The sequence below is a fragment of the Anguilla anguilla genome, chromosome 10 (genome assembly GCF_013347855.1).
Source record: "Anguilla anguilla isolate fAngAng1 chromosome 10, fAngAng1.pri, whole genome shotgun sequence".
Taxonomy (NCBI): domain Eukaryota; kingdom Metazoa; phylum Chordata; class Actinopteri; order Anguilliformes; family Anguillidae; genus Anguilla; species Anguilla anguilla.
In genome coordinates, this window is record NC_049210.1 from 25,534,358 (window position 1) to 25,551,764 (window position 17,407).

The 17,407-nt window shown below is 38.5% G+C and overlaps 1 protein-coding gene across 1 annotated transcript in view; it reads right to left on the minus strand.

Annotated features, from left to right (window-relative positions):
- Positions 1-646: 646 nt before the first annotated feature.
- LOC118237296 overlaps positions 647-17,407 on the minus strand; it is a 122,462-nt gene continuing 105,701 nt past the window's right edge. Inside the window, exon 8 of the mRNA XM_035435857.1 lies at positions 647-1,473. Coding sequence (XP_035291748.1) covers positions 1,246-1,473 — 228 coding nt within the window. The 3' untranslated portion in view covers positions 647-1,245. The remainder of the gene's footprint in view (positions 1,474-17,407) is intronic.

Below are 17,407 nucleotides of genomic sequence, written 5' to 3' on the forward strand. Positions count from 1 at the left end.
AACATTGACAAACACTATAGTTTGTCATGGAAAAAGGGAAAATGACTGAATCCATGCCTATGTTTCTTTCAGCTAGAAAAAATGTGCCTCTGATAGCCTACATATATATGGATTACTATTATCACTTTCTCATAACAAACACATTACAAAAAGAAATTATATCTGAAGAAAAACACATTTTCAACATACAAAAATGCCAAGTTGCTCACACAAATGTGTTACTTGGCATTTTTTTACATTGAAAATGTGTTTTGCTTCAATTAAAATGAATTAAATAGGTAGATGGCTTGCTAATCAAACTTTCAGCAGACATTATATAACCTCAGCTTGTTTGCTTGCCTAGATCAATATGTTTCTTTTTTAGCAAGCTAGCCTATAAACCAGACAATCTCCGTGGGTCCGCAATTGTCACCGAAGGTTCACCTTAAAAATAATATAGTTTGTACACTATATTGTGTTGAGAACACACACACACACACAGTGTTGAGAACCAACCTTTTTTTTACTTCTGTAACACAGTGTACACAGTTCATGTCATTCACAACAACAGGAGAATATGCTTCTTCTTTGCCTAAGAGGCTACACAGATACTCATTCTTACTCACATAATCTCTTTTTCGGACAACTGTAACATCTTTCAGGCCAACTTGCTTCAGAAACTAATCCAGAATGCTGCCAAGCAGTCTTCAACATGCCTAAATTCACACACACCACGCCACTTCTGAACAACCGTCACTGGCTTCCGGTGGCTGCCCACGTTCAATTCAAACCACTCACACTGGCATACTAAGCTGTGAATGGTACTGTCCCTGTGTATCTTAAAATGATTACACCATATATTTCAGTAAGTCATTCATCCTTGTATCTCCAGCTAGCTGTCCCAATTATTGTAGCACCTGGCAGCTGGTCCTTGTGGCCCCAGCTCTTCTCTGTCCTCACCCCACAGTGTTGGAAATAACTTCCCCAATCATTCAAGAAGTCAGATTAATTGGCAAACATCTAAAACCGCACTTTAAGACTGCATTGCACTGTTTCTTTTAAAAAAAGAAAAAAACTCTTTTCTCTCCACTAACTCAAGATGTTGAAGCAAGGTAATTTCGGAACCCCTTTTGCATAATTAATATAGAGCTAAATGGCGCAACAGCTTGAATTTCTCTTCTTGCCCATCATTAGTTGTATACCTTTTTTTCAGGAATGGTATGTAAAACATAAGCAGCCTGAAGTAAATGTACAAAGTATGATGACTCACAGTAGACCCTTGACCTGTGGGTTGAGCTTCACTAGGTTAAGCAGAATCTGTACTCCAGGAGGTCCGATGTTGTTCAGGTTCAGGTTGATCAGCACCACCTCAGAAGGGCTATTCTTGAGTGCAGTGACAAGACAGTTCAAAAGCTCATCAGTAATCCCAGTGTTCCTCAGGACCAACTGCTCCACCAGATCACATGATTCCAGCATGGATATCATGGCTTCCACCTACAAATAGGTAGAGGGAAACTAAATGTAAGGAAGTCTGTTTCTTTGACAGTCTGTAAATGGGAAAGAGACAGCGTCAGCCATCATAATAATGATAGATTAAAGCTGCAAGCGGCATTGGGAGGGGTCCAAACATTGGCCCTATGGAGCGATTTTAACCCCTTAGTGCACATGCCAAATCTGGCCAATCATTGCACATTTAGGGGGTACCCTATTTAAAGCTTTATAACTCCAGATGTGAACACCACAGAGACTTGAACAATGGCTTAAATGAAGCAAGACATTTGTACCATTTACACTACTAGCTTAGATGACTTTATATTCATAATTTTGGAAGAAATAAAGTGCCACAAATGCAATTGTCTAGGCAAAATATCTGAAATGAATTTGCTCTTTTTTAGTTTGCAATGAAATGCTGGGAGATTGCATATATGCAGCAGGTTAAAGTATACATGTCCTGGGTCAAAAACTTCTTGACCACAAGTTCATAAAATCTAAGGGTGGATATGTAGAACTACTAAAGATCTATGAAGCAAAAACTAAGCAGTGTACCCAGCTTCTCCAAATCTATCCAAAATGTCTAAATTATGCATTGCTGTAAATCACAACAAATTCACGTATTTCACTACAAATCAACTGTTTTTTCTCCAGAAACGCACTGTTGCATCGTTTTCAAGTGGTAATTACAAGCTTTCTGTCAGTACAGTGGTCTAAAATAACTAGGGGTCCAGAAACATATCCAAAATCTCTCCAAAAATGAATATAATGCTTTTTGTCCATTGTAAAGCATATAAATGAGCCCCTTATGAAGGTTTAAGATGAAACATTGATATCAGATTTCAAAATAATGCAAAAATATTGTCACACAATGCTGTACAGTACCTAAATGTATAATAACTCTTGTATGTATTTCACTACTCTGTACTCTCTTGTGTTTTCTTGTATGGAGATGGGACGATAAGAAAGCAATTCTCAACTGTCCACCACGTTTTGGCAGTATTCCAAAACTCTTGTCATCACTGTTGCATGAAACACAAAAACTATTACTAACTAACGCTTACATTACTGTGAAATATCCACATTATATTTAATATCACTAACCTAAGTAAAGACACACAATTTCATAAATTACGTATATAACTGAAATATTTTGCGCAGTAATACTTACATAGCAATGATGAAATTTTATCTGTGTTCAGTAGATAGAGACAGAGACAGTACATCAATGATACAGTCCTATCCGCTTCTGTTTTGCTCCAGAAAACGATGTCAGATAGGTCTATCAGCAAAAACATGGCTTAGCTATGCCCAGAAGTCCTCAATAATAATAGTATTTCCCAAGAAATTACGAAAAATCGTTGATAATGTTTTGTTAGGTGCACCATCTTTTACTGCTACCACAGAGTGAATACGTAAGTGAATGCGATGATATGAATATTTTCGGTTTCGCTTACCCATTTCAATGGACAATGATGGAAATTAATTCAAATAAAATACTTGTCGTCGACTGATTTGCGAAATATTCGAGAATTCAGGTCCTTGACCTGCTGTCAGCATGCACAACAAGTATTAGGCAGATCGGCCAAGTAGTATGCGAGATTAGCTGCAGACAGATACACAAACACACACACACACACACGCGACCAAACACATAATCCCCTCCAGGCTCTCGCCTGGCAGAGATAATAACCATTCATTGAAACAATCAATTTCAATTTGCATCTAATTAAGGCAAAATTGTTGTCATTACTGTAGTTGGAAACATGTTTTTTTAATGAGATAGCACATTACTCCATTTTGGTAGGTTCAGCATTATATTGCAAATATCAAATTACTGGTGCTTTTCTTACAAAGTTGATCCATGCCTGGACTGTTTTTATAATGTTGATGGACTTCTCTTTTCTGTTAGTTTCAATATTGATTTTTGGATATAATCAAATTGATGTTTCAAACTTAAGTATTAAGTATGATTCATTGTTCAGAATAAATTGTGCATTGTAGCCTGCTTCTATTGCTCACTCCTGTGTCTACTATAACCAACTAGTTGTATGAATTACTAAAGAAGAACTAAATTAATAACTGAAAAAGTATGTATAGGATGGGTCATCTATTAATGGCAGGACATAAAAAGAAATTTGTTCAACATTATGAAAACCCAGTTCCTCATGACATCCTTTCAAATCAGATTAAACAGATTTAACAACCTTGATGTTTCATTCTTTATCTATGCATATTACTTGATCATATTCATTTGTATTTAAAGTAATAATCTCAAAGATTTTCATTAAAATAAATGTCTGTTAAGTCACTATCTATCGCCGAATTAGGTAACACAATGGCGATTGGGCCTATTATTATATTAATTTATATTATTATTATAATTTATGATTAAAGAACTGGGTGTCTGTGGCGACATTCCCGGGAAAAAATCGGCGGCGCATAGTTAGTGACGCGTTTTCCATCACCCATCAGTGGTTTGTCCGCCAAACCACTGATTGATGTAGATAATGTAACGTTACTAAATTACATAGCTATTTGCACAGCTAACGCTAGCTACCGGACTATGTCAAGAAAGACAGACAACGTTGCGCACAGTATCCATCTCTCATATCAGGTAACGTTGCGTCAGCTATCTAGCTAATGTAGATAACACAATCTAATATCAGCTAACAATTAGAAAAAACGCTAGCTAACGCTACCGACCGGTACTGACCTCGCAAACTGTCTCTCGAATGCAATGCTACCTTGTTGCAACGTTGCAGTGTAATTAACTAAAGGCCAGTTCAGATCAATGATTCGCAATGAGACTGGATGCAACTTGCAAAATTCCAAGATGTCTGATTGTAAACGTTCTAAAACTGCACTTGGCGATTTGACAAGGTGGGTCTTTTGAGACCCCAGGGCAGGCAACGGCTCTGCTACACCGCTGCAATTTTCTCTGCAACATTCTAAAACCGTTTCGTCTCATTGCAAATCATTGATCTGAACTGGCCTTAAAGTTACTGTTATTTACATTGCCATCAAGTTCATCAATATATTATAATGATCGGAATAAAGCCGGGGTATAGTGGAGCAGATTTCTGTGTAAAGATGTCAAACCGGAGAAAACTAAATAAAAGAATACGGCAGTATGGATTAGCGTTGTTATTATTTTATTACGCTTCCTCATATGTTCCTTCAGCCTTGATGCCCTTTTTTGGTAAAATCTCCTTTGTTTTTGTTTTATTCTTCTTGTTCTGTTTGCTAATTTAACACCCAGCTCAGTTTTATTCTTGAACAGTTTAGCTAGCAAAACCAGAAACACCAGGGGTAAAATTTTGCAAGGCAGTTGTTTCAAAAATATCACACAACAATCATTGACGAAAAAAACTGTTTATTGTGCACAAGATACATAATTGCACGAGCCACAGCGAATCCCGCAAATTCTTCTCTGCAGTGTAAAAAGATGTTCATACCGGGCAAAAGGATAAAGAACGTTTGTGGAAATTGATCATCACTAATTCTACCCCAGGTCTGCTACAGCATTTTAACCCGGCTCGGCAGTGTAAAGACAGTTTAAGTTAGCCTAATTTTAGACAACGAATGAGTATGTACATAACGTTACTTTTATAACAACCATTTTTTATTCAGTGAATAGTGTTATAGTTGGCGTGGCCCAGGTACCAACTGACTGACGTCACACAGGCGACACTGGTTGGATCCGGGTGGATCTATGGGAAGTGAGGTCCAAAAACACACCTGCAATTACCGCTTCTCGCCATTGGTACCGCCAAAGAGAACAAAACGGAAATCTTCGAGATTGTAACTTTAAAGACCTCAGCATCCTAGTGTAACTACACAAAGTAGGGTTGAGCAGATGTAAAAATTTTCAAACCGGGTTGATATTAAGCCACATACCGGACCGGACCGTTAATACCGAATTTTACCACTAGGCATCGCATGTGACTCAGCCGCTCCTGAGTGAAACGTAATGAGAGCCCAAATAAGGGACGATTCTGATTTGTAAAGCTAGCAACAGTAACTAGAAATGTGATTCAACGTTGCCATCAATTGTGAAATTGGACAATGAAAACAGGAGGGCATGTAAAAAGCAAAAGTTGCTGTTTAAATTGCTTTAGAATGCTGGATTTTGTAGCGCATTGATTTTAGAACTGTTAAAAGGCCATGGTGTGCCTTTACTGAGAAATAATGCCCACCCTTGGACCAATAATGCCCACCCTTGGACCAATTGGACCAATTTGCACTCAGACACTAGTGGCTCCGTTTACAAACAAACATAATATTATGTTAATCACGTTGTCATATTGTTTATTACTAATGCAATATAAGTTTGATTTAGCACCGTCGGCACAGGTTGCTGATGTAGGCTACTTTTTCATTTGCCACTAGGCTACGTCTCATAATGACAAATGCTGGTTCAGTCGGTTCGCATAAACTCAAACCGGTTTAAGCTCGTACACCGGACCGGCAAAACCGGAAACCGACCCAACCCTAACACAAAGTATTACATATGTTGTCTGAGCCCACTAGCTTATTAGCCGTCATATAATGACACTTGAGGAACCAACAAGGCACTTCCAGATCTTATTGTTTTGCCATCATCAGAGCATGATTAACCCCTTGTGAGCCTCTATCAACCCCCTTCTATCCTTTCTTGGCATATAAAATCACCCAGTGTTGCGGTTACCATGTTGAACAGATGGATCACGATGAATTAAAAGTAACTGGAAGTAAGCTGTGTCAGCAAAAATGAATACTGTAATATTTCATTTTTTCTACCAACCAAACATCACAATGTCAGTAAGCTTGCACCTGAAGAACAAATACAGTTTTACAGGTACAAATCAAACACAGTAATCAGCAAATTGCTGTTCTTGTTTCAGCATCAATGTTAAGGGGGGAAAATCACAAGATAAAATAAAAAGTAAATCTAATAAAAATGAACATATTGTTCCAGCTGTTTTCCACCTCTTCCCACACTGGGAGAGTAATACTGCTTCTATGAGATTTGTACGAACAGAAACCCATAAATTACAGCCAGTTTGATGAAAACAGTCCATTGAACATTAGCCTGGATAGTTCATTGTTGGATAAAAGATGTAGAAAACCCCTTTCCATAGCCACAGAACCAGTTCACACAGCCTGTATCAGAAATCATTTAAAATTACAGGGATTTAAGAGTGCTATACAATGAACAGAATATGTAAATAGTGCATATCATAAAAGAATATTAATGTACAATACCGACAGTTTAATGCCATGAAAATGCCATAAAAAACAAATTCCATTAGACTGTTTGCACACCAGAGACAGTGTGAGGAAAGCGCTGTCTCCAGCTTCTTAGACTACTTCCAACAGAATTTACAAAGTAGTCTTTAAACAACTATGAGACGAAAAAGAGCAGCAGAATTTAGTAACAATAGGTACAGTGAAAAGCCCATGCATACCGCAGCCCTTTCCACTATAGGATCGCATATTCTTGAACAATACAAAGATCTTAATTTCCTCTTCTGTGTGTGACCACCAGGAGGCATTAGCTAGCCCACAATTCATCTATTTGACTATGCCACTCCCACTTTAAGGGGCAAGAGAACCCTGTTGAACATTTTAATGGGAAGGCCCCACTCAAGCAATTTTCAAGTTAATGAGACACATGGAAACTGATGTATAGAAAAGTATGAAAGACTTTATTTTTAATTATTTTTAAAAAGAGAGCGAAAATCATCCCCTGGCATGAAGGCCAATGACCAAGATCAAGTTACACAGTGGGACAGAGGACAAGTAAATGCATTGACTAGACAGACATCCATTACCACCACAGCTAACTTTCTTTAGCAATAGCAAAATTAGTATACAACGATAGGCACTAATGTGAATTTCAATGAATAGAGCCAAGTTAGTAACTAAAGCACACCGATTGGATCTATTTACACTCACTAAACGCAGTATTGCACTAATATTGCACTAGTATTGAATTAGGCTAATACACACTTTAAAAATAAATAGAAAAGTCATTATATCCACCACTGTCTCACGGCAATAAGTAGTGGGGCTTAAAGCACGAAATATACAAAATCTGAACCTTACTCAATGATATTGTACTTTGCCCACAGCTTAGCTAAGTAGGGATAAATATTATGGTTAAGTATCCTTAAATCATAGCTACCATGGTGGTAGTGGCTGAAAGTACAGCAGATACATATACATAAACAAGATATGCCAGCAAAATATGTGATGCCTCCCTCTCGCACTCTGGAGCACCCACCCTTCTTTACTGCACTTGGCCCAAGCTATTACTTAGTTAAAATACATCATTTACAAAACACACATCAGCACAGTAAATGGTGGTAAGGCACACTACAATTATTACTTGAATAGACTTACAGTTTTTTAAAAATTTTTTTACAGAATTTACAGTTGAGGCCAAAAGTTTACATACACCTAGGCTAAAGATATTCAAACTCAATTTTTCATAACTCGGCACATTTCATGTTACCATACATTTCTTTTGGAAGGTCAGTTAGGGTATCTACTTTGTTCACATCAGAGGTAATTTTAAAACAATCGATTAGAGACAGATTCATTTCAGCTTAAATTCACTATCAGAATTCCAGTTGGTCAAAAGTTTACATACACCAAGTTGAATGTCTCTTTAAACAGTCTGGAAGATTCCATAAATTTATGTAATGACTTTTTAGAAGCTTCTGATTGACCAATTGTCATAATTAGGAGTTAATTGGGAGTAAATTGACACCTAGGGCCGGACGATTACCAGGGCCGCTCCGTGCCGTTCCGTGTTGCTCAGGACTCGTCGAAACGGTTACCGTTTCTGTTTCCATCTGTCGGGCTGCTAAAACCAGGACTAGGAAGTATCTAAGAAAAACTAGTGACGACAGCAAGCGACGCAGTGGATCAGCGACGGTGTCCCATTGTGTATGTAATAAATCTCATCAAAAACACGTTTTCAACGTACAAAAATGCCAAGTTACTCACACATACAAGATGTACACCGTCTATAACTCATTCATTCAGACTGTGAAAATCCAGGCCTGCCATTAAAAGTATTGATATCAAAATGACGCCAAGTTACGGTACTACAAACAATATTTTTAATGGCAGGCCTGGATTTTGACAGTCTGAATGAATGAGTTATAGACGGTGTACGTCTTGTACGTGTGAGTAACTTGGCATTTTTGTACATTGAAAACGTGTTCTTGATGAGATATCATTTCTTTTTGCAAAGCGTTTTATTATGAGAGTGAGAAATGCGAAGTGACCCTGTAAGAAACGGTTGTGGATTATGGCTATCCTTGTGTGAATTTGTACAGTCTGATGAGCGTGTACCGTGTAGCAGTTTTGGTTTGCTATACATGTAAAACAGTGGCTGTGACAAAGGATGCGGTGGCATATAAGTGTAAAAACGCAGGTGAAATATGGCCAGTGTATGTACTCACGGATTTGACGGCCATCCAACAAGCCTTGATTGACAAAAGAATCAGCAAGTCCGTAGAATTAGAGCTCCCTAGGTCGCAACTTGTGTACCCTTCTGTCCTGCTCCGTTGTCTGTTATTTCGTGGAGATGCACTTTTAGTGTTTGTAAGGTTTATAAGGAATTTTGATAGGCTTATCTGCAGGTGGGAATCCTCTTCGCTGTTTTGCTACGCTAGAACCGGAAAACTTGATAGTGGAGAATAGGAGCAGACGCCTATGTCCCAGCAGGCTTTGCATATGAGAAAATAACAACAGTGTGAGAGAAATTAGGATGAAATGATGAAATTGCGTAGTTGAAACAATATGTTTTTAGCAGAATGGGCATGTAGGTGAAGGCTGACATGATCACAGAGTATAGTGCGAAGTAAATGGAGTGACCATGACCGATCATAGTTTCCTTATCGAACGGTATATATAACGGTTTCTATAAAGTACAGGCCGTTAAAGTGGAGGGTTAAGTAACGTGTGTAATCTGTTGCACTGATGTGTTTTTCTCATGTTCAGTACTAGTAGTTATAATTATGAGTGAATCATGATTTTAAATGTAATGTTTTAATGGGGATTTGCAGAACGTACATACGTAGTAATTGTTTGTTTTTGGCTAGATAGAGAAGAGGGCGAGTTAACATGAATGTAGAAACGTGGCGTTTGCTGATAAGAAGGTTTTGTACGGTAGCCAAGTGAAGAAATATAGTTAGTAGAAATGGCACAGCGGTGAACTGGTGTAACTTTTTAATAAAAGGAATACATTTGCCATCATGAAATGCATATGGGTGGCCGTGAGTGAGTTTTGGTAAAGCAAATATAAGCGCAAGAAAACGTTAGTGTAAAAGAGGAAATTATCTGCCTGAGGGCGAGGCGGGATTCAATCCTTCAACCGGAGGTTTACCAGTCTGTGACTTTGTTAGGGCAGCACCATGACATAGCTATGCAATGCGTGAAATATCATTAGCAAACCTGTCCGTGGTTTTAAAGAAGATCACAGGCCAGTAAGCACAGAAGAGCTCCCGTTGAATCCATATGGCTTTGCAATATTGTAGCCGGTTAATAATTGAACGTGCAGACGGTACGTCATAATGCAGTGTATACGTTCGGTGAATGGCGGGTAGATATGGTGCAAAAGCAATAACTGAGAAGTAGTAGACAATTATTAGTGAGGGTAAAAAGCAGGTTAAAGAAACGCGTTCCTCGCTGGGCTTGAACCTACGACCCTGTGTTCCCAAGACTGTAACCTTGCCCACTAGGCCACAGGCAGACTAGCTGTTTATACTGAAAATGTTTCAGAGTAAAAAGGTATGGGTATTTTGCGTGTGTATGCGACTTTTTGATTGGGTCGTGTAGGTGAAGATTTGGCTGGTGTCGGTAAAATGTCCAATGGGGAGACATGTTGTTAGTGGGATAGGCGGCAGGAAAAATAAGAATGAGAAAAAGAATAAGAAGAAGAAGAAGGAGAAAACGCAAAATCCCCTTAGTTTGTGGCTTTATTGTATGGACATGTGAAGTTGTTTATGAAATCTGTCTGTTGAAATAGGGTCAGAATGTACAGAATGTAATGTTTTTAAGGGCTGAGTGTCTGTGTCTGTTGTGGTTATTTCTGTGGGGAACCCTGAAAAGTGCCAAACTCTCGGTGCTGTATAGGTATGGGGCATGCCCCCGCCAAGGCGTGCACCAGTTGTTGTCGTCGCTCGGTCGCTCCCCATACTGTTTTGTTTTTGTTATGTTCTTTTTGCAATAGATGGCAGCGTTGAATCACGGTTATAGTTACTGGCTTCATTTAGGGATGCCAACCATCCCGCAAAATACGGAATCGTCCCTTCCCTTATTTGGACAGTAGAATAGGCGTTCCGTATTTAACTCATGGCTACGGGATGCATTTTCATTTGTATCTTTTTGAATGAATCCGTTTGTAGTAACCGCTGTTTTGAATACAATTCAATAGTTAGCTAGCTAGCTAGCCGGGATAACAAGCATGCTTAGGTCAATTCTGACCTAAAACCCAGAATTTTAATATTGGCTAGGTGACAAGTGACGGCGAATCTATCATAAAACTAACTGGCATTCAAACCCGGTTTCGGAGTGTCTTGGATAAACGCAATGCCTACACTGCGAGACCGCAACATTTTAAAAAGCAAGCAGAGCTAGGGAGATTAATTTGATTGAGTTATGGTTTCATGTAGTTTTTTTAAATAATGTAATGACAAAAATGACCAAAATTGGTGTTAATTGTATGGTATAAAACAAGAAGGAACTATTTTTTCTTGATAGAATCCTTGGTTTCATAGAATTAACGAACAGAGGTTTTTGCTTAACAACGGTGCAAATAGAACTACCAGCCAGAGTTTTTGCATAACAACAGTCCAAATAGAACTACCAACCAAAGTTTTGTTTGACAACAGTAAAATAATATGCCCAAACGGCTGCGGAAGAATATTTCACTTTCATCTGATTAAGTCGATAAAAATCAATAAATATAAAAGTAACCATATTCTGTTGGTATCCCATTGTATAAGTGGAATAAACCCCTCCAGGCTGTCCTGTTATTGGAAAATAATGTACTTCGGTGGTGGTTAAGAGACCCTCGGCTTCACCTCGGCCGCATCACCACCCCCGTCGTACATAATTTTCCAATAACGGGACAGCCCATTGTGGTTTATTCCTTACACATCCTCCACTGACCGTGACACAGTTTCGGGCATTTTTATTTATATTAGCTTCTCTACCGACTTAGCTTACGGAAGAGGACGTGAAGAGACCGGATGCGGAGTCACAAAACTGACGTAATGTGAAACCAATCAGTGAATACCTACGTCATTAAGCCCGCCCACCCGAACAGTTCTGCTGCACTGAGCACGGTTGTCTAACCGTGCCGAGAATATCGTGCTGTGCCAAACCGTTTCCAGGTGGAAACACCATTTGAACCGTTCCTCACCGTGCTCAGAACCGTTCGGCCCTACAGTGGAAAAGGGGCTTAAGGGACTACCTGTAGGCCACTGCCTTTTTGACCTTGATACCATGGGAAAATCCAAGCAACTCAGCCAAGACCTTGTCGGACAAGCAACGATTAATTAAAAATGTTTCTTTTCTGAATCCAGTGGTTCCAACAGTCAATGTCCTTGTTAAAATGTTCAGCACTCTGAATACTGAACCAAGTGATATTGCATGCTAGAACCCCTCACTTAACCTAGATGTAAAATATATTTCTTTAGATTTAATTTAATAATAATGTTTAAAATTAGAATTATCAATTAAATCGCTGAATTCTTTGATAGATCAGTCTACAGGTGGAATCAACCAACAAGTCAAAACAAGCTGTATATCAGGTTTTCAGATTAAATAATTGAATTCAATAAGAAGCAGTCAATTATATTAATGAACTGAAAACATACATTCTTTATTGAATGCAGGCACACTACTTCTAAATTACACAACAGAAGACATACAGCAAAACATTAAACAACTAATCTAGAAATACCAGAAAATAGAGAGAGAGAGAGACGGAGGAGAGACAGAGAGAGAAAGAAATGGATCAGCCAGACCTTGCCAAAGTGTCACCCACTACCAGCATAAGCGCCACAAGGAAACCAGCTAAAAACACACAACCTAGGAACTACCACCAAAATAAAAAGAGGAAAACTCTTCTTCTTCCAGGCTCCGAAACCAAACGCAACACATAAACTTTTTCCTGTGGCAATCATAAATACCTTACCCAGCATGGCTTGAGGATGTCTGCCCTGATTGGGTGATGCCGGGTTAAGGTTTAGGAGAGAAGTGAAGGGGGGTCAGACTAATTTATGGTAAGGACTGGCCTACCTAAAGATTGCATTCAAACTAAAAGTAATGGGAAATGGTAGGCATGCAGGGTCTCCAACCCCCGATATGGTGTCCTGTGTCATCTGGTTTGTCTCTTCTGAGGAGGTGAGACCCATAGATTGTCAGCCTAGATTAGGGTATCAGTGGAATTTAAAATTGCCCCAGTCACATTTGCTTTGATGCTTGTGATGGGGAGGCCAAGCCACATTCTTATTCACTGTTTCCCTCTCTAAGGCCAAAATCTAAACACTACATATCCTACAACCTCTAAAAAAAATTGTGGACCTCCACAAGTCCGGTTCTTCCTTAGGACAATTTCCAAATAACTGAAGGTACCACAAACATTTGTACAAACAATTGTATGCAAATATAAAAATCTTGGGACCACACAGACACTGCATCGTTCAGGAAGGAGGCAAAATTTACTCCCTGGGCAAAACAAACTTTGGTCCGACAGGTTTAACTGAACCCCAAGACAACAACAAAGGAACTGGTGAAGGAGTTGGAGGCATCAGGTACCAAAGTATCTACATCCACCATTAAGAGAATCCTACATCGCCATGGCCTGAAAGGCTGTTGCGCAAGGAGGAAGCCCCTACTTCAAGACCGGCATAAAAAAGCCAGAATGAAGTTTGCAGGTGATCACCAGGTGAAGACCAAGCTTTTTGGAGGAGTGTTCTCTGGTCAGATGAAACAAAAATTGAACTGTTTGGCCATAATGATCAGTGCTATGTATGGAGGAAAAAGGGTGAGCCTTTTAATCCAAAGAACACAATCCCAACTGTGAAGCATGGTGGTGGCAGCATCACGTTGTGGGGCTGTTTTGCTGGAAGGGACTGGTGCACTTCAGAAAATAGATGGCATCATAAGGAAGGAGGATTATCTAGAAATACTGAAGCAACACCTCAAGACATCAGCTAGGAAGTTAAAACTTGGTTGCAACTGGGTCTTCCAGCAGGACAGTGATCCTAAGAATACCTTCAAAGTGGTAAAAAATGACTTAAAGACAACAAAGTGAAAGTACTGGAGCCGCCATCACAAAACCCGGACCTGATTCCCATAGAAAATTTGTGGACTGAACTGAAAAAGCGTGTCCGAGCAAGGAGGCCCACAAACCTGATTGAGTTACACCAGTTCTGTCAGGAAGAATGGGCAAAAATTCTGGTTAAGTATTGTGAGAAGCTTGTGGAAGGCTACCCCAAGCGATTGATTCAAGTTAAGCAATTCAAAGGTAATGCCACCAAATACTAACAAAGTGCATGTACATTTTTGACCCACTGAAAATCTTATATAGTACATAAAAGCTGAAATAAATATGTCTCTATTATTTAGAAATTACCTCTAATGGAATACCCTAATTGACTTAACACAGGGAATGTATGGTAACATGTGTGGGGTTGTGAAAAAATTGAGTTTGAATGTCTTTAGTCTAGGTGTATATAAAATTTTGGCCTCAACTGTATGTAAAATTTTGGCCTCAATTGTACATTTAGGAAAAACAGTGGCTGAGCCAAATTTAAAGCAATGAGACAAAACAGAAGCAATTAGTTCCATGTCATCAGGGAATGGGATGCAAGGATTTAACATTATTGATTACCTACAGGTGGGTCATACCATGTTCATAAAAAAAGGGGCTGTTATAATGTGAAATGCTACAGTCCTGAATGGCTGCTTCCCCAAGCCGCGCTATGGTACTGCGAGAATCAAACATACATTTACAACTAAGAAAATAAAATAAATACCAATGAAACAAACACTTCCAGCAGGACAGTGATCCTAAGAATACCTTCAAAGTGGTAAAAAATGACTTAAAGACAACAAAGTGAAAGTACTGGAGCCGCCATCACAAAACCCGGACCTGATTCCCATAGAAAATTTGTGGACTGAACTGAAAAAGCGTGTCCGAGCAAGGAGGCCCACAAACCTGATTGAGTTACACCAGTTCTGTCAGGAAGAATGGGCAAAAATTCTGGTTAAGTATTGTGAGAAGCTTGTGGAAGGCTACCCCAAGCGATTGATTCAAGTTAAGCAATTCAAAGGTAATGCCACCAAATACTAACAAAGTGCATGTACATTTTTGACCCACTGAAAATCTTATATAGTACATAAAAGCTGAAATAAATATGTCTCTATTATTTAGAAATTACCTCTAATGGAATACCCTAATTGACTTAACACAGGGAATGTATGGTAACATGTGTGGGGTTGTGAAAAAATTGAGTTTGAATGTCTTTAGTCTAGGTGTATATAAAATACATAAAATAATGTACATCTGAAATGGTGTACTGTACATCTGAAATGGTGTGGATAAAATATCACTGCACTGTATGCAAATAAAACTCCAAACTGTCTATATAAACAAATACAGTAATAAAATGCTATTGAAAATGGACATATTTAGATGGCCATTTCTCCTCAAAATTTCAAGGTCTCAAAATTTGACATTTAATTGTGACAGAAGGGGTCCTGAAGTAGAACTGACCTGATTTTGGTGAAATATTCCTGAAGCATTTTCAAATAATCCCACCCCAAATATGTAATCTGATACAGGCTGAGAGGAAAAAAGCACCATTTTGGATTGGAATATCACTTGTTTATAACAGATGGGGTCCTGGTCTACATCCTAGCTCAACTGTGTGGAGTTTTACTGTAGCATTTTCAAATAATCCCACAACAGACTTTCTGAGCATGTCAATCCAAATGATCACTTTTTTCAATATGGCTGTATTGACTGGAACAGAAAGTCTGTAGTGGGATTATTTGAAAATGCTGCAGTAAAACCCCACACAATTGGGCTTGGATGTAGATCAGGACCCCTTCTGTCATTGGCAATTTTAGACTCTTTTTAGGGGTGCTCAAGCACACCTGAATTTCATCTCAGCACCCCTAAAAAAAAAAAAAAAATAATAATCATAAATCATTTTTAGCCCTCTCTAACGTTAGATTTTGTAAACTTTCCTGAGGGCTTAAATGCTTGTAAATCGAAAATCAGCACCGTTCTACACATCCTACCCACCCCACCCCTAGTTTCAAACTGAGCTCATGAGATGTAGCTAGGTAGTGAATTTAGGATTTCATGGCGCAGAAAAACACAAGTTGAAACATTAGCAAATAAAATTGCTGAATGTTCTGACAGAGAACGTTACGGTCAAATCAATATTACTGTGCAGTTGATTCGATGTGTTTGGCGATGTATCAATGTAATGTTAGCAAGCTTACAAGCTAGCTAACGGCTAACGTTAGATCATCTCTGTAAATTTGCTAATTTCAGATTTTAAACATGGCAGTGCGTGAATGTCATTTGTGTGGGTACTGTTAAGGTTAGTTAACGTTGTTTGTGTGTGCTAGAGTTATAGCAAAGTCGATTTAAGACTTAGAAAGTTTCTGCTTATAGTTCCATGGTGTGAATAGTGTCAAAGAATGTTATTTGACGTTGTTCGCTAGCTAGCTCAAAGATTATCGACTAATGTTAACTCTCTGAGCTAGTCTGCTTGCATTGCACACTTGCCAGCTAACGAGCTAACTGATGCACTTTATTATTTTAGTTAAAGTAGTCACAATGTTTCTTATTCTGATAGAATTGGGCCTTATGGTATATTTACAGTACAGGTTTGCCAAATTGAAAGGGGTTGAATATTTTTGCAAACAGCATATTCCATTTTTCATTTTCTTAAAAAATATTTTGTGGTGTAAAACTCATGTTACTTACTAATAATTCATTAAACGTATTGTTGTAAATTAAAATATCATATGTAGAAAAATATTAATATATTAATTGTTATCCAGTGAACTGAGTGATTTAGCAGGGGGGTTAAACACTTTGGCAAGGCACTGTATGCACGTCACAGTCTCATTAGGGGCTGAGCCCCCCTAAAGGTCTGATCCTAGAATCGCCCCTGCCTTCTGTTATAAACAAGTATCAAAAGTTTGGAAGGAGATTTACAGAGCAATACCAAACCAAAGTTTCATTTTTTTCAATTGGCTTGTATTGGATTACATAGAGTTTGACACAGGATTATTCAAAAACGCTACTGTAAAATTGTATGGAAATGTGCTAGCACATAAACCAGGACCCTTCCTGTCTTGAACAAGAGCCAAAGGTTTGAGATTTTACAACTGTGGGGAGAAATTACAAACCAAAATTTCACTTTTTTATAATGCATTGGATTACACTGAAGGTTTGAAGTGGAATTATTTGAAAACGCTACAGTAAATTCCACGCAAAAGGTAGAGGACATAGATCAGGACCCTTTCTGTCATGAAAAAGTGTCAAACCTTTGAGACCTTTTGATTTTCAGGAGATATTCCAATCCAAATCTTCACTTTTCTAAATCGCCTTGCATTGGATTACACAGAAGGTTTGAACTGGGAGTATTCAAAAATGCTACAGAAAGATTTCACAAAATTTGGGTAGGATGTAGACAAGGACCCCGTCTGTCATGAACAAGTGTCAAAAGTTTGAGACCTTTTACATTTGGAGAGAAATTCCAATCCAAACTTTCACTTTTTATATTAGTTTGTATTGGATTACATAGGTACATAAATCTGACGTGGGATTATTAGAAAATGCTTACAGTAAATTTTCACAAAAACCAAGTAGGACATAGAACAGGCCCCTTCTGTCATGAATGCA